The following is a 19,269-nucleotide window of genomic DNA, read 5'->3' on the forward strand; positions in this document are numbered from 1 at the left end:
CCCCCCCCCCCCCCCCCCATCCCCTCCCCCCCATCCCCTCTTTCCCCCCCATCCCCTCTTTTCCCCCCATCCCCTCTTTCCCCCATCCCCTCTTTTCCCCCCATCCCCTCTTTTCCCCCCATCCCCTCTTTCCCCCCATCCCCTCTTTTCCCCCCATCCCCTCTTTTCCCCCCATCCCCTCTTTTCCCCCCATCCCCTCTTTTCCCCCCATCCCCTCTTTTCCCCCCATCCCCTCTTTTCCCCCATCCCCTCTTTTCCCCCCATCCCCTCTTTTCCCCCCATCCCCTCTTTTCCCCCATCCCCTCTTTTCCCCCCATCCCCTCTTTTCCCCCCATCCCCTCTTTTCCCCCCCATCCCCTCTTTTCCCCCCATCCCCTCTTTTCCCCCCATCCCCTCTTTTCCCCCCATCCCCTCTTTTCCCCCCATCCCCTCTTTTCCCCCCATCCCCTCTTTTCTCCCCATCCCCTCTTCTCTCCCCATCCCCTCTTCTCTCCCCATCCCCTCTTCTCTCCCCATCCCCTCTTCTCTCCCCATCCCCTCTTCTCTCCCCATCCCCTCTCTCTCTCCCCATCCCCTCTCTCTCGCCCCATCCCCTCTCTCTCTCCCCACCCCCCCATCTCCTCCCTCCCCCCCATCTCCTCCCTCCCCCCCCCCCATCTCCTCCCTCCCTCCCCCCCCCATCTCCTCCCTCCCCCCCCCCCCATCTCCTCCCTCCTCCCCCCCCCATCTCCTCCCTCCTCCCCCCCCCTCCATCTCCTCCCTCCCCCCCCCCCCATCTCCTCCCTCCCCCCCCCCCATCTCCTCCCTCCCCCCCCCATCTCCTCCCTCCCCCCCCCATCTCCTCCCTCCCCCCCCCATCTCCTCCCTCCCCCCCCCCCCATCTCCTCCCTCCCCCCCCCCATCTCCTCCCTCCCCCCCCCCATCTCCTCCCTCCCCACCCCCCCCCATCTCCTCCCTCCCCACCCCCCCCATCTCCTCCCTCCCCACCCCCCCCATCTCCTCCCTCCCCACCCCCCCCATCTCCTCCCTCCCCACCCCCCCCATCTCCTCCCTCCCCACCCCCCCCATCTCCTCCCTCCCTCCCCCCCCCCATCTCCTCCCTCCCTCCCCCCCCCATCTCCCTCCCTCCCCCCCCCCCCCATCTCCTCCCTCCCCACCCCCCCCATCTCCTCTCTCCCCATCTCCTCCCTCCCCACCCCCCCCATCTCCTCCCTCCCCACCCCCCCCATCTCCTCCCTCCCCCCCCCCCCCCCATCTCCTTCCTCCCCCACCCCCCCCCCCCCCCCCTTCCCCATACCAGGCATGCTGAGGTAGTGAGCTGGATTTAATACACTGTTATCTGTATATATGTGCGTGTGTTAATGTATATCTGTGTATATCTATCTACATAACACATTATAATCCCTAGGTGCGTGGTACACTCTGGTGAATACTGCTTAGTAAGCATTTTTTAGGGAAACCAGTTCCAGTGGAAAATGTGCAATTATCAGTAATGCCTCTTTGCTGAGATTTCCAATGTTAATCTGATCAGTGGCCTGTTTATAGTTGGCGCTGTGGCATCGTTTGCTCCCGAATCACTCCAAATGCTTTCTGGGGGAAAAAATAGTGCACTGTTTTTTCATTGCTGACATTTTTTAATGTCCCAAATATGTTTCTAAACAAAATACATCCAAGAAAATTACATATTTCACCATAACATTTATGCATTGAATTACCGTTTGTGTATTTTAATACCTTGATTGGAGTTGTTCATTGAAGGCCTCAGCTGCTTCCAAAAGCCTGGGCTTAGATTTGGTATTTGGCTGTAATTCTGTTCGCTGGATAGGGATTGACCAGTATGTGCACTGTACCCAATTTCTCCAGATACATCAGTATTATTTGGCTGAATATTTTTCTTCAGTTTCCAGTACTTTCTAGTCTGTTTGCAAAAATATTAGCGGAATATCTTGAGGGGAAATTTTAAGAGCTTTATTCAGGTAAAATTTATATTTGAATGCTTTTTCTCTATTTAAAAAAAAAAGAGATGGCACTTTGTAATGTTTACACACATATTGTAGCTTTTGCCATGTGTTCCATAAACTTTAGAACATGTAATAAGCTGAGAGAATGTTTTACCTCATCAAAGTTGAACTTTGAGCAAACAAAAAGTTTCTAATTATCACCTGTTTTGTGGACAGAAATTCTAAATATTCTAATTATAACCAGCAGTGCGACAGGTGAAGCAACAGAGAGAAAAGTAGACAAATAGTCTTTCCTCATGCTAATTCGATTTCTTAAAAGAAAAGAAAACAACTCTGCTGAATTTTGAAAGCAATCAAAGTATTGTTGAGTGAAAACAGGAGAGGCAAGAGAGGAGGGAAACTGGATCAGGATGAGTGGGCCTCTGTCCTCCCTCCATGAACCCTGCCGGGGTTGGGGGGGGGGTGGGGAGGTGATTATATGAGGACAGAGTGGATGGAAGGTTAAGGCCAAGCAGACTGACAGAGGAAAATGGAGGAGAGGAAATAGGGTCTGTGGGTAGTTCAAAGGGAAGAGGTAGGAATAGCAATGGGTAGTAGAATGGGCAAGGGGATGTGGGATATGATGGGAGCGAGGGGTGGGGGAAAGCGCAGGGTTTGGTTGGGAAGCCCCGAGAGAACCACATTCTCCCAACCTCTACTGGAAAATGTGGTCTGCAGTACTTGGTAGCCCTTTTCCCTGCCATACCACTCCACTTACCACCTCCCATCTGAAAGGAAAGCAGAAAAAGACAGCGAAGTCAAGGTCTTAGAGAGGGTGCAGAGGAGATTTACTAGAATCGTACCAGGGATCATAGAATCAAAGAATGGTGACCACACAGAAGGAGGCCATTCAGCCCGTCAAGCCCGTGCCAGCTCTCTGCAAGAGCACCTCAGCTAGTCCCGCTCCCCTGTCCTTTCCCCGTAGCCTTGCAAATGTTTTTCCTTCCGGTATTTATCCAATTCCTTTTTGAAAGACATGATTGAGTCTGCCTCCTTCAGCCTCTCAGGCAGTGCATTACAGATCATAACTTTATTCCTCCACTTCTCTGTTTCCTGTCACTTAGCCAATTTTATATCCATGCTGCCAGTGCCCCTTTTATTCCCTGGGCTTCAGCTTTGTTGAAGCCTATTTGGCACTTTATCAAATGCCTTTTGGAAACCCATGTACACCACATCCACTGCATTGCCCTCATCAACCATCTCCATTACCTCATCAAAAAGCTCAATAAAGTTAGTGAAACACAATTTGCCTTTAACAAATCCGTGCTGGCTTTCCTTAATTAATCCACACTTGTCCAAGTGTGATGATGAGAGGCTGTAGTTACGTGGTTAGATTGGAGAAACTGGGATTGTTCTCCTTGGAGCAGAGAAGGTTAAGGTGGGATTTGAGAGATGTGCTCAAAATCATGAGGGGTCTGATAGAGTAAATAAGGAGGAACTGTTTCCAGTGGCAGAAGGGTCAGTAACCAGAGGATTCATTTTAAGGTGATTGGCAAAAGAACCCGTGGACAACACGAGGAAATATGTTTTTACACAGCGAGTTGTTATGATCTTGAATGCACTGTCTGAAAGGGCGGTGAAGCAGATTTAATAGTAACTTTCAAAAGGGAGTTAGATAAATACGTGAAGGGGAAAAAAAACAGGGTTATGGGGAAAGAACGGGGGAGTGGATCTAATTGGATAGCTTTACCAAAGAGCCGGCACAGTCACGATGGGCCGAATGGCCTCTTTCTGTGCTGCATCATTCCATGATTCTAAGTAGAAGAGGCCAGAGAGAGAAACAAAAAATACAGATGAGAGAAAGGGAGACAGAACCAGATGAGGACAGACAGGAACAGCAACGCAGACACAATAGAGGTAAGTAAGAGAGGAGACTTATTCTCTTATTCATGGAACATGATGGGCCATCCACTAGTTATGTATTGAAGTTACTGTCCTTACTCCCCAAGTACTTGGGAATCAGTGGTCAAATGCCTGTTGTGCTTACCTCCTCCAGAGGTGGCGCTCTTACTTCAACTAGTGGCAGAAGTGTGTAATTGCAGGCGTGACTATGTCGCAAAATGGCGATGCCCAAATGAGGGGTGTGAGGCACTTGTAGTAAAATTAATTGATTACTGATGCACACTGTGTTTAGATGGTGTTGGAATAGTGGGTGCCACTTCCCTTGAGTACAATGTTTACACTAATGCTGATGGGTTACAGAATGGGGAACCTGGAGGAAGGAATCTCTGTCGTCAGAGCATGAGGATGATTGAAAAGAGTGAGGAAGAGCAGCTCCGTGAAGAGGCAGAATGAGTTGATGCAAAGTTTGGGAATCAACGGCTTTGTAGTTTGTAAGGGGATGGGGGAGGAAGACCCTATCCAGAGAACATAAGAATTCGGAGTAGGAATCTGTCACATGGCCCCTCGAGTCTGCTCCGCCATTCAATACGATCATGGCTGATCATCTACCTCAATTCCACCTTCTTGCCCGATCCCCATATCTCTTGATCTCCCTAGAGCAGAGAATTCCAAAGAATCACAACCCTCTGACTAAAGAAATTCCTCCTCATCTCAATCTAAAATGGCCGACCTCTTATCCTGAGACTGTGCCCCCTGGTTCTAGACACTCCAGCCAGGGGGAAACAACCTCAGCATCTACCCTGTCAATCCCCCTCAGAACCTTGTATGTTTCAATGCGATCACCTCTCATTCTTCTAAACTCCAGCGAATATAGGCCCATTCTACACAATCTCTGTAAAGGGTGTCACACAACAAAATACGGTTAGCCCGTTTGGTTCCGTATCCACACCTTCCTGACACGTCAAGGTGATTGTCTCATCCAAGCACCCTGTAGCAGTGCCTCACATCCCAGAGTAGGTCCTGAGGGCATTAGGGAGGCCCATCAGTTGTGATCAGCCCCGTATGGAGTTGGCACGGGGTTTGCTAGTTCTGCACTCCTCTCGGTACAACTGTATCCCAATTGGACCACAGCCGGACCATGCAGCTTGAGCTCTCCGTCCTCCCTGTGTGGTTGATAATGAAGAAGAAAGCTGCGGACTGCAGGAAGATATCAATTAACTGGTCAGGTGGGCAGAACAGTGGCAAATAGAATTCAATCTGGAGAATTGTGAGGTAATGCATTTGGGGAGGACTAACAAGGCAAGGGAATACACATTAAATAGTGGGACACTGAAGTGTAGAGGAACATAAGAACCTTGGAGTGCATATCCACAGATCCCTGAAGATAGCAGGCCAGGTAGATAAGGTGGTTAAGAAGGCATATGGAATACTTGCCTTTATTAGCCGAGGCATAGAATACAAGAGCAGGGGGGGTTATGCTTGAACTGTATAAAACACTGGTTAGGCCACAGCTGGAGTACTGTGTGCAGTTCTGGTCACCACATTACAGGAAGGACGTGATTGCACTGGAGAGAGTACAGAGGAGATTTACGAGGATGTTGCCTGGACTGGAGAATTTTAGCTATGAGGAAAGATAGGATAGGCTGGGGTTGTTTTCTTTGGAACAGAGGCGGCTGAGATGTCAGAAATTATGAAGGGCCTAGATAGTGTGGGTAGGAAGGACCTATTTCCCTTAGCAGAGAGGTCAACAATCAGGGGGCATAGATTTAAAATAATTGGGGGGAGGATTAGAGGGGATTTGAGGGGAAATGTCTTCACCCAGAGGGTGATGGGGGTCTGGAATTCACTGCCTGAAAGGGTGGTAGAGGCAGAAACCCTCACCACATTTAAAAAATACTTGGATGTGCACTTGAAGTACTGTAACCTACAGGGCTACGGACCGAGAGCTGGAAAGTGGGATTAGGCTGGATAGCTCTTTGTCGGCCGGCGCGGACACGATGGGCCGAAATGGCCTCCTTCCGTGCTGTAAATTTCTATGATTGGGGATTGGTGCCCCACTTCTGGGGGTAAGGGGGAGAAAATGCAACAGCTCTGTCCTCTGCCCAGATGTGAGACTCTCGGTGGCTGTCGGAATGAACCCTCCTCGTGCACTGGCCCGCTCATGGCCGCTTCTGCTACCATCGGATGTGGAGGGGGGATCAAATGAGAGGCAGCCAAACCGCTTCATTCAGCTGGTTGCCCGAAGAAACAAAAGATGGCTGCCTTCCTGCTGTCCAGCTGCAAATGCACCGCACCCTGGTGATCAGTCCCCAATGCGTAGAGGACTCCCATCTCCAGGAAGCATTGGCCCGAGGGGGGTGGTCCCCCTAGGACCCGAGGCGCCCGCCATCACCAGTATGACTGACCCAAGGCCTCCATCCAACAGGGCTGAGTGTGTTACTGCGCCTCTCCATTCTGACTGGGTTCGACGAAGGTTTAAAGCTCATTGTGCCAGTTATTGACAAGAGTTAGCAGAGGAGATCGATGAGTAGGTGTGGTGGGGGAAGAGAGTTTGGTAGGGACGCACAGTAGGGTGCAGCTTTCCACCTCCGTGTGATTAAGGATGCTTTTTGTGGACCGAGGGAGAGCTGGCAAATGGACAGCGCCATCTTTCTCGAGCATCCGTCAGCCCTGCTGTCAGCTGGTTGCAAGGAGATTGAAAAGGGAGCAGCAAGCTGACTGGGGGGAGGAGAGGGTCTGTCCATAGTAACAATAGTGTGTGGTTTTATACAATACTTACTTACTTACTGTGTTTTGTATCGTAAGTGCATCATGTTTGAGGGTTTTTTTTTAATGCAATTATCATCTTATATTGGCGAATAAAATTTGTTAAAGCGTTGTAGGTTCATAGATTCAACAACACCCAACCAAAACCGATTTTATGGAGCCAGGGCGGGTGGATGGAGTTGAGATGCAGATCAGCCATGATCTCATTACTTAACATAAGAACATCATAAATAGGAGCAGGAGTAGGCCATACGGCCCCTCGAGCCTGCGCCACCATTTAATACGATCATGGCTGATCCGATCATGGACTCGGCTCCACTTCCCTGCCCACTCCCCATAATCCTTTAATCCTTTATCGCTCAAAAATCTGTCTATCTTCATCTTAAATATATTCACTGAGTGGTGGAACATGCTGGAGGGGCTGAATGGCCTCCTCCTATTCCGATGTCGACACAAAGGTAACCTCGGGCTGGAGGTTGATGCTGTCCGCTTGTGGTTGGTTGCGTTGGAAGCCCAGGTGTGAAGGGTGGGTTTGCCACGGGACATTTTCGCCCAACCTGTGCAGTGTCGACATGAAGCAATCTCGGCCCGTACAGTATGGTCAGGTGCAGTATCGTGCTCCCTCCATGTACCAATTCTTAACACCAGCGCAAGTCTCCCCACTGCCCAAGCCTGGCATGGCGGTGCTTGAGTGCTCACCTGTGGGCAGTGTTGTGCTGTCTCCCTACAGCCTCTGCAAGATGGAGACTACACCTTGCAAAGGGCCCATACAGCTGGTAGAGAGGGAGTTGGCATCTCATTCTGGTCTAGATGAGAGGGCAGGTTGCACCAGCGAAGGAAGGTTGTTAATTCACTGACGCACTCGCACGCTTTGAGCGTGGTTGAACACATGGCAGGGCGTGCCCAGTTTGAGATGTGGGAGACTTATTTGCACTGTGTGGCTATTTCTTGCATGTGCATTTTAAGTCCCACTCCAGGCACTTGAGCACATAAATCTAGGCTGACGGTCCCAGTGCAGTGCAGTGCTGAGGGAGTGCTGCACCGTCGGTGTTGCCCTCTTTCGGATGAGACGTTAAACCGAGGCCTCCGTCTCTAATGAAAGCAGAAAATGCTGGAGAAACTCAGCGGGTCAGACAGCATCTGTGGAGAGCGAGCCATGGTTAAAGTTTCGGGTCGATGACCCTTCGTCAGGTCATCGACCTGGAACGTTAACTTTGCTTCTCTCCATAAGCTGCTGCCTGACCCGCTGAGTGTTTCCAGCATTTTCTGTTTTTATTTCAGATTTCCAGCATCCACAGTATTTTGCTTTTGTGCCCCGTCTGCCCCCTCTGGTGGGTGTAAAAGATCTCACGGCCACTATTTCGAAGAAGAGCGGGGGAGTTCTCCCTGGTGTCCCGGCCAATATTTATCCCTTCACTAATTACACTGGAACAGATGATCTGACCATTATCGCATTGCTGTTTGTGGGGTCTTGCTGTGTGCAAATTGGCATTTCCCACGTTACAACAGCGACTACACTTCAAAAAACGTACTTCATTGGCTGTCCCGAGGTTCAGTGTAACTCGCTGCGCCAAGCGCCCTGAGACGCCGTGTGACCCCGAGTATCTTTTTCCTCCTCCGGCAGCCCAACGACCCAGTGACCAACATCTGCCAGGCTGCGGACAAGCAACTCTTCACGCTGGTGGAGTGGGCAAAACGGATCCCGCATTTCTCCGACCTCCCGCTGGACGATCAGGTCATCCTGCTGCGAGCAGGTGAGGGGGCCGGGGGGGGGTTTGCTGAGGGGCAGTGGGATTGGGGAGGAGAGACAACAGAATTGACTTCAGCCCCGACCCCGCCAGTGCGGCCGGCTCACGTCCCGCGCTCTCCTGTGAGGTGTTCGTATTGAAGCAGTAATTCGTTGTCCTGCTGAGAACTGCAGGTGAATCCTCAAGTCACAGTGCTGCGAGGGCATTGATGAGAGGAGATGCAGAGAGTGAGTAACTCCACACGTAGATTTCGAAAGACTGCAGCTTGTCGGAAGGTAGAAATATCGAAGTCGGTGATGGTGGTGATGGTGTCCGCTGTGTCGAGCCCCTGGAGTGAATTGTTCTTTTATTCATTCTTCGGAGGCTGGTATCGCTGGCAAGACCAGCATTTATTGCCCGTCCCTGGGTTGACCCGTGAGCAGGTGGTGTTGGGCCGCCGCCTTGAACCGCTGCAGTCCGTGTGGAGAAGTCCAACTGATGGAGCCAAGTGTCAGCTGTGGCTCAGTGGGCAGCACACTCGCCTCTGAGTCAGAAGGTTGTGGGTTCAAGTCCCACTCCAGGGACTTGAGCACATAAATCTAGGCTGGCACTCCCAGTGCGGTGCTGAGGGAGTGAGACGTCAAACCGAGGCCCCATCTGCCCCCTCAGGTTGATGTAAAAGATCCCACGGCACTATTTCGAAGAAGAGCAGGGGGAGTTATCCCCGGTGTCCTGGCCAATATTTATCCCTCAATCAACATCACAAAAACAGATTATCTGGTTATTATCACATTGCTGTGTGTGGGAGCTTGCTGTGCGTAAATTGGCTGCCGCCTTTCCTACATTACAACAGTGGCTCCACTCCAAAGTACTTCATTAGCTGTGAATAGCTTTGGGACATTGCGAAAGGCGCTATATAAATGCACGTTCTTCTCGGCATTGCTCCCCTCCGCTGCTGGCAGATGTGAAGGTCTTTAGCCGCTTCGCTGTTCTGTTCGAGTTGGCAGTCTGGTTTACGTCTTTTATGTCCACCTGAGAGAATAGGTTTAACATCTGACGGCATCTCTGACAGTGCAGCACTCCCTCCTTGAAGTCCTGTCCCTATGTCGTCTTCCCCCTTGGTATCTGGGTGCCTGTTGACGCCATGTCTTGTTGTGTCCTTTCAGGCTGGAACGAACTCCTGATCGCCTCGTTCTCGCACCGATCGATAACAGTGAAGGATGGAATCCTGCTCGCCACTGGACTCCATGTGCACCGCAACAGTGCACACAGCGCCGGGGTCGGAGCCATCTTCGACAGGTGGGACGTGGAGCGCGGCGCTGGAACCATCGGGTCCTAGGTGGGACAGTGCAAGGCGCTCGCAGGAGGCAATGGGTCAGATGGTGACCTTTCACCTCTGGGTCTGGGCAGTGCAGTGGGTCAGAGTTTGACCTTTCATCTCTGGCAGTGGGTCAGATGGTGACCTTTCACCTCTGGGACTGGGTGCTGCAGTGGGTCAGATGGTGACCTTTCACCTCGGACTGGGTGCTGCAGTGGGTCAGATGATGACCTTTCACCTCTGGGACTGGGCGGTGCAATGGGTCAGACACTGACCTTTCACCTCTGGGACTGAGCGCTGCAGTGGGTCACGTACTGTCCTTTCACCCCTGGGACCTGCATTGAAATGCATCTTGGACTGAAGGAATGGTAAATCTGTGTCTGTTTGCTGTAGGGGTCTTACACTGAATGGGTTTCAACACTCTGAACACACAGCCAGACTATCCATAACTTGTCATTAAATTACCAATCTCAGAGGTTACAGTGATACATTGCCTAGTATGGGATGTGTTAAACGGCGTGCTGATGGAATAAGAGGCAGCTTAACTAAGGTTGAAGTTAAAGCACATTTTTGTGGAGGTAATATAGACAGAGCTTTACTCTGTATCTAACCCGTGGGAACTGAATGTTGACACGAGGTACCTGAAATAGTGGTGAGTGTCATTCCCAGGCCCTCACTTCCATCATTCTGAGGACAAAAAGCTCTCTGCACTTTGAACATGGGTGTGACTTACCGTTGGCGATGGGCTGTGGGTCCCCAGAGTTGGGTTAGTGGAGCCGGTGCACAATGACCTCCTGATCAATGGGTCCATCTCTTACGATTATAACCTGAGATATTTCCCAAACTCTCTTCGTCTCCCAGGGTTCTGACTGAGTTGGTATCCAAGATGCGGGACATGCAGATGGACAAGACGGAGCTGGGTTGCCTTCGAGCGATCATCCTCTTCAATCCAGGTACGTGTAATCCCCCCCCCCATCCGCCACCGAACAATTGGAAAGGATCGCAACACTTCTCCCCCCCCCCCCCCCCCCCCGCTACACTCGGCAGCTCCCCCGCAGCCGGCGTATCAGTAGGAAGAAGCGTGCATGCACGGTATTTTGACTGGGCCGCGCAGCCCCTTAAAGGGACCATGTACCTTACAACAAAATGAAAGGACATTGATGCGAGTTGAGGTCGGGTAGGCAGTGAGAGTGACAGACCGTGATCTCTGATGGTGGGAGGTAGGGCTAGATCAGGCAGCGAGCAGAGTAATGAGCACGGATCTCTGTCTCTGTCACTAAGTGTTGGATCACCTATCAGTTCAGGCAGAGGCTGCGGAATCACATCTGAGCATCTCGGAGTTTGTCAGTCAGTTTGTCTGTCCCGGGGGTGTGTGTCTGTCTGTACCGGGGTGTGTCTGACCTCAGTCTGTCTGATCCCGGGGTGTGTGTGTCAGTCTATCTGTCCCGGGGTGTGTCTGACCTCTGCCTGTCTGTCCCGGGGTGTGTCTGACCTCTGCCTGTCTATCCCGGGGTGTGTCTGACCTCTGCCTGTCTGTCCCCGGGGTGTGTCTGACCTCAGTTTGTCTGTCCCGGGGTGTGTCTGACCTCAATCTGTATGTCTGTCCCCGGGCTGTGTTTGACCTCAGTCTGTCTGTCTGTCCCCGGGGTGTGTCTGACCTCAGTCTGTCTGTCCCCGGGGTGTGTCTGACCTCAGTCTGTCTGTCCCGGGGTGTGTCTGTCCCCGGGGTGTTTCTGACCTCATTCTGTCTGTCCCTGGGGTGTGTCTGACCTCATTCTGTCTGTCCCTGGGGTGTGTCTGACCTCAGTCTGTCTGTCTGTCCCGGGGTGTGTCTGACCTCAGTCTGTCTGTCCCCGGGGTGTGTCTGACCTCAGTCTGTCTGTCTGTCTGTCCCGGGGTGTGTCTGACCTCAGTCTGTCTGTCCCGGGGTGTGTCTGACCTCAGTCTGTCTGTCTGTCCCCGGGGTGTGTCTGACCTCAGTATGTCTGTCTGTCCCCGGGGTGTGTCTGACCTCAGTCTGTCTGTCCCGGGGTGTGTCTGACCTCAGTCTGTCTGTCCCGGGGTGTTTCTGACTTCAGTCTGTCTGTCCCTTGGGTGTTTCTGACTTCAGTCTGTCTGTCCCTGGGGTGTGTCTGACCTCAGTCTGTCTGTCCCCGGGGTGTGTCTGACCTCAGTCTGTCTGTCCCCGGGGTGTGTCTGACCTCTGTCTGTCTGTCCCTGGGGTGTGTCTGACCTCAGTCTGTCTGTCCCGGGGGTGTGTCTGACCTCAGTTTGTCCCCGGGGTGTGTCTGACCTCAGTCTGTCTGTCTGTCCCCGGGGTGTGTCTGACCTCAGTCTGTCTGTCCCCGGGGTGTGTCTGTCCTCTGTCTGTCCCCGGGGTGTGTCTGACCTCAGTCTGTCTGTCCCGGGGTGTGTCTGACCTCAGTCTGTCTGTCCCCGGGGTGTGTCTGACCTCAGTCTGTCTGTCCCCGGGGTGTGTCTGACCTCAGTCTGTCTGTCTGTCCCCGGGGTGTGTCTGACCTCAGTCTGTCTGTCCCCGGGTTGTGTCTGTCCTCAGTCTGTCTGTCCCCGGGGTGTGTCTGTCCTCTGTCTGTCCCGGGGGTGTGTCTGACCTCAGTTGTCTGTCCCCGGGGTGTGTCTGTCCTCTGTCTGTCTGTCCCCGGGGTGTGTCTGTCCTCTGTCTGTCCCCGGGGTGTGTCTGACCTCAGTCTGTCTGTCCCGGGGTGTGTCTGACATCTGTCTGTCTGTCCCGGGGGTGTGTCTGACCTCAGTCTGTCTGTCCCGGGGTGTGTCTGACCTCAGTCTGTCTGTCCCCGGGGTGTGTCTGACCTCAGTCTGTCTGTCCCCGGGGTGTGTCTGACCTCAGTCTGTCTGTCCCCGGGGTGTGTCTGACCTCAGTCTGTCTGTCCCGGGGTGTGTCTGACCTCAGTCTGTCTGTCCCCGGGGTGTGTCTGACCTTTATGTTTTACCCTTGCAGACTGTTGTTGGTGTCAGTCTCACTGCCCTGTTGTGTGCGTGTTGTTGGGTTGATTTGTCCATGAACAGTGAGTGGGCAGACCGACTGCCACGGCTATCACAGCTGATACTCCTGCTGTACTCGCCCAGTATACAAACACCAGCACAACAATTTGCATTGATATGGCGCCTTTAACATTGTAAAACATGCCAAGTTACTTCACAGGAGCATAGTCAGGCAAAATTTGACACTGTACCACATGAGTATTGAGGATAGATGACCAAAGGCTTGGTCCAAGAGGTAGGTTTTAAGCAGCATCCTAATGGAGGAAAGAGAGGCCGAGAGGTTTAGGGAGGGATTTCCAGCGCTTGGGGCCCAGACTGCTGAAGCCACGGCTGCCAATGGTGGAGTGAAGAAAATCGGGAGACGCGCAAGAGGCCAGGATTGGAGGAGTGCAGAAATCTCGGAGGGTCGTAGGGCTGGAGGAGGTGACAGAGATAGGGAGGGGCAAGGCCCTCGACGGTTTTGAAATCAAGGGTGAGAATTTTAAAATCAAGATGTTGCCGGACAGGGAGCAACTAGGTCAACGAGCACAGGAGTGATGAGTGAAGTCTGGAATTCCCTCCCTAAACCTCTCCGCCACTTTCCTCCATTAAGATGCTGTTTAAAACCTACCTCTTTGACCACTTTGGAGGAAAAACAGAAAAGCAGAGTATTTTTTAGATGGTGAGAGATTGGGAAATGTTGGTGTTCAGAGGGACCTGGGTGTCCTTGTACACAAATAAGTGAAAGTTAACATGCAGGTACAGCAAGCAATTAAGAAAGTAAATGGTATGTTGGCATTTATTACAAGAGGATTTGAGTCTTAAGAGTAACATATATTTCTGCAATTATATAGGGCCATAGTGAGACCGCACCTGGAGTGTTGTGTACAGTTTTGGTTTCCTTACCAAAGGAAGGATATACTTGCCATGGAGGGAGTGCAACGAAGGTTCAGCAGACTGATTCCTGGGATGCGGGATTGTCCTGTGAGGAGAGATTGAATAGACTCGGTCTATATTCTCGATAGTTTCGAAGAAAGAGAGGTGATCTCATTGAAGCGCATAATTCCTGAGTAGATGCAGAGAGGATGTTTCCTCAGTCTGAGGGGTCTTTAACCAGGGGTCACAGTCTCAGAATAAGGGATCGGCCATTTCGGACTGAGATGAGGAGAATCTTCTTCACTCGGAGGGTGGTAAATCTTTGGAATTCACTGCCCCAGAGGGCTGTGGAGGCTCTGAGTATATTCAAGACAGAGATCGATAGATTATTGAATATTAAGGTTATCAAGGGATATGGGGACAGTGCAGGAAAGTGGAGTTGAGGTAACATAGAAACATAGAAAATAGGTGCAGGAGTAGGCCATTCAGCCCTTCGAACCTGCACCACCATTCAATAAGATCATGGCTGATCAGTCACCTCTGTACCCCTTTCCTGCTTTCTCTCCATACCCCTTGATCCCTTTAGCCGTAAGGGCCATAATCTAACTCCCTCTTGAATATATCCAATGAACTGGCATCAACAACACTCTGCGGTAGGAATTCCACATGTTAACAACTCTGAGTGAAGAAGTTTCTCCTCATCTCAGTCCTAAATGGCCTACCCCTTATCCTAAGACTGTGACCCCTGGTTCTGGACTTCCACAACATCGGGAACATTCTTCCTGCATCTAACCTGTCCAGTCCCATCAGAATTTTATATGTTTCTATGAGATCCCTGCTCCTTCTAAACTCCAGTGAATACAGGCCCAGTCGATCCAGTCTCTCCTCATATGTCAGTCCTGCCATCCTGGGAATCAGTCTGGTGAACCTTCGCTGCACTCCCTCAATAGCAAGAACGTCCTTCCTTAGATTAGGAGTCCAAAACTGAACACAATATTCCAGGTGAGGCCTCACTAAGGCCCTGTACAACTGCAGTAAGACCTCCCTGCTCCTATACTCAAATCCCCTAGCTATGAAGGCCAACATATCATTTGCTTTTTTCACCGCCTGCTGTACCTGTATGCCAACTTTCAATGACTGATGTACTATGACACCCAGGTCTCGTTGCACCTCCCCTTTTCCTAATCTGCCACCATTCAGATAATATTCTGCCTTCGTGTTTTTGCCCCCAAAGTGGATAACCTCACATTTATCTACATTATACTGCATCTGCCACGCGTTTGCCCACTCACCTAACCTGTCCAAGTCACCCTGCAGCCTCTTGGCGTCCTCCTCACAGCTCACACCGGCACCCAGCTTAGTGTCATCTGCAAACATGGAAATATTACACTCAATTCCCTCATCCAAATCATTGATGTATATTGTAAATAGCTGGGGTCCCAGCACTGAGCCCTGCGGCAATCCACTAGTCACTGCCTGCCATTCTGAAAAGGACCCGTTTATCCCGACTCTGCTTCCTGTCTGCCAACCAATTCTCTATACACGTCAGTACATTACCCCCAATACCATGTGCTTTAATTTTGCACACCAATCTCTTGTGTGGGACCTTGTCAAAAGCCTTTTGAAAGTCCAAATACACCACATCCCTTGTCCACTCTACCAGTTATATCCTCAAAAAATTCTAGAAGATTTGTCAAGCAGGATTTCCCTTTCTTGCTATTGAGGGAGTGCAGCGAAGGTTCACCAGACTGATTCCCGGAATGGCGGGACTGACAAATCAAGAAAGACTGGATCAACTGGGCTTGTATTCACTGGAGTTCAGAAGAATGAGAGGGGATCTCATAGAAACATTTTAAATTCTGATGGGTTTAGACAGGTTAGATACAGGAAGAATGTTCCCAATGTTGGGGAAGTCCAGAACCAGGGGTCACAGTCTAAGGATAAGGAGTAAGCCATTTAGGACCGAGATGAGTAGAAACTTCTTCACCCAGAGAGTGGTGAACCTGTGGAATTCTCTACCGCAGAAAGTTGTTGAGGCCAATTGACTAAATATATTCAAAAAGGAGTTAGATGTAGTCCTTACTACTGTGGGGATCAAGGGGTATGGCGAGAAAGCAGGAATGGGGTACTGAAGTTGCATGTTCAGCCATGAACTCATTGAATGGCGGTGCAGGCTCGAAGGGCCGAATGGCCTACTCCTGCACCTATTTTCTATGTTTCATAAATCCATGGTGACTTGGACCGATCCTGTCGCTGCTTTCCAAATGTGCTGCTATTTCATCTTTAATAATTGATTCCAACATTTTCCCCATTACTGATGTCAGGCTTAACCATCTATAATTACCCGTTTTCTCTCTCCCTCCTTTCTTAAAAAGTGGTGTTACATTAGCTACCCTCCAGTCCATAGGAACCGATTCAGAGTCGATAGACTGTTGGAAAATGATCACCAATGCATCCACTATTTCTAGGGCTACTTCCTTAAGTACTCTGGGATGCAGACTATCAGGCCCTGGGGATTTATCGGCCTTCAATCCCATCAATTTCCCTAACACAACTTCCCGCCTAATAAGGATTTCCTTCAGTTCCTCTTTCCCACTAGACCCTGGGTCCCCTAGTATTTCCGGAAGGTTATTTGTGTCTTCCTTCGTGAAGACAGAACCAAAGTATTTGTTTAACTGGTCCGCCATTTCTTTGTTCCCCATTATAAATTCACCTGAATCCGACTGCAAGGGACCTACATTCGTTTTCACTAATCTTTTTCTCTTCACATATCTATAGAAGCTTTTGCAGTCAGTTTTTAATGTTCCAGCAAGCTTCCTCTCATACTCTATCTTCCCCTCCTAATTAAACCTTTTGTCCTCCTCTGCTGTATTACAAAATTCTCCCAGTCCTCAGGTTTGCTGCTTTTTCTGGCCAATTTATATGCCTCTTCATTTGCATTTAACACTATCCTTAACTTCCCTTGTTAGCCACGGTTGAGCCACCATCCCCGTTTTATTTTTACTCCAGACAGGGATGTACAATTGTTGAAGTTCATCCATGTGATCTATAAATGTTTGCCATTGCCTATCCCACCGTCAACCCTTTTAAGTATCACTCACCAGTCTATTCTAGCCAATTCACGTCTCATACCATCGAAGTTACCTAGTCTCTGAATTAACTGTGTCACTCACCATCTTAATAAAGAATTCTACCATATTACGGTCACTCTTCCCCAAGGGGCCTCGCACAACAAGATTGCTAATTAGTCCTTTCTCATTACACATCACCCAGTCTAGGATGGCCAGCTCTTTAGTTCGTTCCTCGACATATTGGTCTAGAAAACCATCCCTAATACACTCCAGGAAATACTCCTCCACCGCATTGCTACCAGTTTGGTAGAAGATCAGCCATGATTGTATTGCATGGCGGAGCAGGCTTGAGGGGCCAAATGGCCGACTCCTGCTCCTAATTCTTATGTTCTTATGAACGGGACTTGGTGCGCTCACGCACTTCCCGCTGTTCAGCCTGAGACACGAGCCAGTTGTGATTCCAGACTGGGATGCTTTAAGTTGGTGCAGGCCAGGGATGGAATCGGGGAGTTTGAACCAATGCAGGGAGGTGCAAATAGCCACCTGCATTAAAAGTTGATGGGAAGAGTGGCGCTGTACCTTCCTAACCGCACCGTCCTTGTGTCACGCAGACGCGAAGGGGCTGTCGAACCCAGCGGAGGTAGAGATTCTCCGGGAGAAGGTTTACGCTTCGCTCGAGTCGTACTGCAAACAGAAGTACCCGGACCAGCTGGGCAGGTGAGTGAGAGTTACTCCAGCAACAGGGTGCTGCTTGGGCTGTGTGCTCCTGCAGCCTTCGACTCCCCCCATCTCCCCTTCTCCTGGTGGTGCTGGACCCCTACTGGGGTCACCCATTCAAGGGCCTCCTCGCGCACCCTTTTATTAAAAAATTCATTCACGGAATGTGGGCGTCGCTGGCAAGGCCAGCATTTATTGCCCATCGAGAAGGTGGTGATGAGCCACCTCCTTGAGTCGCTGCAGTCTATGTATTAAAGGTCTTGTAGTTTCTTGTAGCGGTTTGGTGCAACTGAGTGGCTTGCTGGGCCAGAGGGTAGTTAAGAATCAACCACATTGCTGTGGGTCTGGAGTCACATGTAGGCCAGACCGGGTAACGACGGCAGATTTCCCTCCCTTAAGAACATAAGTGCACACAACAATCCAATAGTTTCATGGTCACCATTACTGACACTAACTTTTTAATTCCAGATTTATTTAATTAACTGAATTTAAATTCCCCAGCTGCCCCCATGGTGGGATTTGAACTCCGGTCTCTGAATTATTAGTCCAGGCCCAGTAACATAACCACTATGCTACCATATTATCTTAAACCATGGGGGCCCCACATTCACCAGACAGCCTCGGCAACTGATGTTCAGCTGTGGCGGGCTTCACTGTGGTAGATGGGGCTAAGGGAGCGATAAAATGGGGAGGAGGGGGGGTTTCTCGTGGGGGGGTGGGGCTGCAGTTATTAGTGGGTTACGAGACGGCGGTGGGTCTGTAAGCAGTGAAGAGGTGGCTGGGGCGTGGGATTGCAGGCTGCGAGTGTGCAGAGCCACTTAAAGTGCCGACCTTGACCTTTGTTGTGCCTCGTGTCTCCCCTCCCCCCCCCGCCCCCTTTTGCAGGTTTGCCAAGCTCCTCCTGCGTCTGCCTGCCCTGCGCTCCATCGGACTCAAGTGCCTGGAGCACCTCTTCTTCTTCAAGCTGATTGGAGACACCCCCATCGACACCTTCCTCATGGAGATGCTGGAGGCCCCGCACCAGCTGTCCTGAGGCGGGGGGGGGGAGGGCGGGGGCGCTGAACGACGGACGGAGCCAAACGGGACAACGCCCCGGGGGAGGCCCTGGCTGGAAACCAGACCAGACGCCCTTCCTCCCAGACGTATCATCGATTGTCGTCTTGACCTTTGGCCTCGTCTGCGCGCACTCTCGGCGAACTCCCGAGAGCGGGATTGACGTCTCTCGCTCTCGCTGCTTCTGCCATCTTGAAAAGGCGGCGTCGGGCAGCCGGTGACCATGGCGACTCAACGAGGACGCTGCGGGGGGGCGGGGGTGGTGGGGGGAGGAACAGAGCGATGGTGGAGAGACTCCTTGGGGAGGGGGGGGAAGAGGGGGCCCCCTCTCCGAGATCCGGACAGACATGTCGCCATCCGTTATATCTGGGGAATTGACGATTGATGAGCTCCGATCGCACTGCTCTCGCTAACCCCTTCGCCACCCCTTTCTCCGATTTACCTTGAACTCGCTCACACGCGTACAGATCCAGAGACCATCCTTTTATTTACTCAAACCGAGCCCTGCTTAGCTCACGCTGTGGAGACACACGAACTGGCGGGGTGATTATTAAATTAAGTGATTAATACAAAGCTACCTGTATGTTTTAGCGGTAAGTGCTGATAGTACTTAGAACCTGCGGCTTTCTGCATAATTTAGCCTCTGGCGCCTAGGTTCAAATCCACAGCACTGCGACAGACATGTGGTGTGAGGGGTTCACAAGGAACAGGACTAGTCCATTTCACGAGTGGGCTGTGGGCAGACAGCCCTGTATCTAACCCATGCTGTACCTGCCCTGGGAGTGTTTGATTGGACAGTGTAGAGGGAGATTTACTCTGTATCTAACCCGTGCTGTACCTGCCCTGGGAGTGTTTGATTGGACAGTGTAGAGGGAGATTTACTCTGTATCTAACACATG

The 19,269-nt window shown here is 51.2% G+C and overlaps 1 protein-coding gene across 9 annotated transcripts in view; it reads left to right on the forward strand.

Annotated features, from left to right (window-relative positions):
* The window catches only part of rxrba (retinoid x receptor, beta a), a 112,838-nt gene extending 94,223 nt beyond the window's left edge, over nt 1-18,615 (forward strand). For all 9 annotated transcript variants that reach the window (XM_070861452.1, XM_070861448.1, XM_070861456.1 and 6 more), the window contains 5 exons: nt 8,233-8,362; nt 9,502-9,634; nt 10,515-10,606; nt 17,212-17,317; nt 18,203-18,615. In XM_070861452.1, the coding sequence (XP_070717553.1) occupies nt 8,233-8,362; nt 9,502-9,634; nt 10,515-10,606; nt 17,212-17,317; nt 18,203-18,350 (609 nt within the window). In that variant the 3' untranslated portion in view covers nt 18,351-18,615. The remainder of the gene's footprint in view (nt 1-8,232; nt 8,363-9,501; nt 9,635-10,514; nt 10,607-17,211; nt 17,318-18,202) is intronic.
* Nucleotides 18,616-19,269: the final 654 nt, after the last annotated feature.

Source organism: Pristiophorus japonicus, chromosome 19 (assembly GCF_044704955.1).
Source record: "Pristiophorus japonicus isolate sPriJap1 chromosome 19, sPriJap1.hap1, whole genome shotgun sequence".
NCBI lineage: Eukaryota > Metazoa > Chordata > Chondrichthyes > Pristiophoridae > Pristiophorus > Pristiophorus japonicus.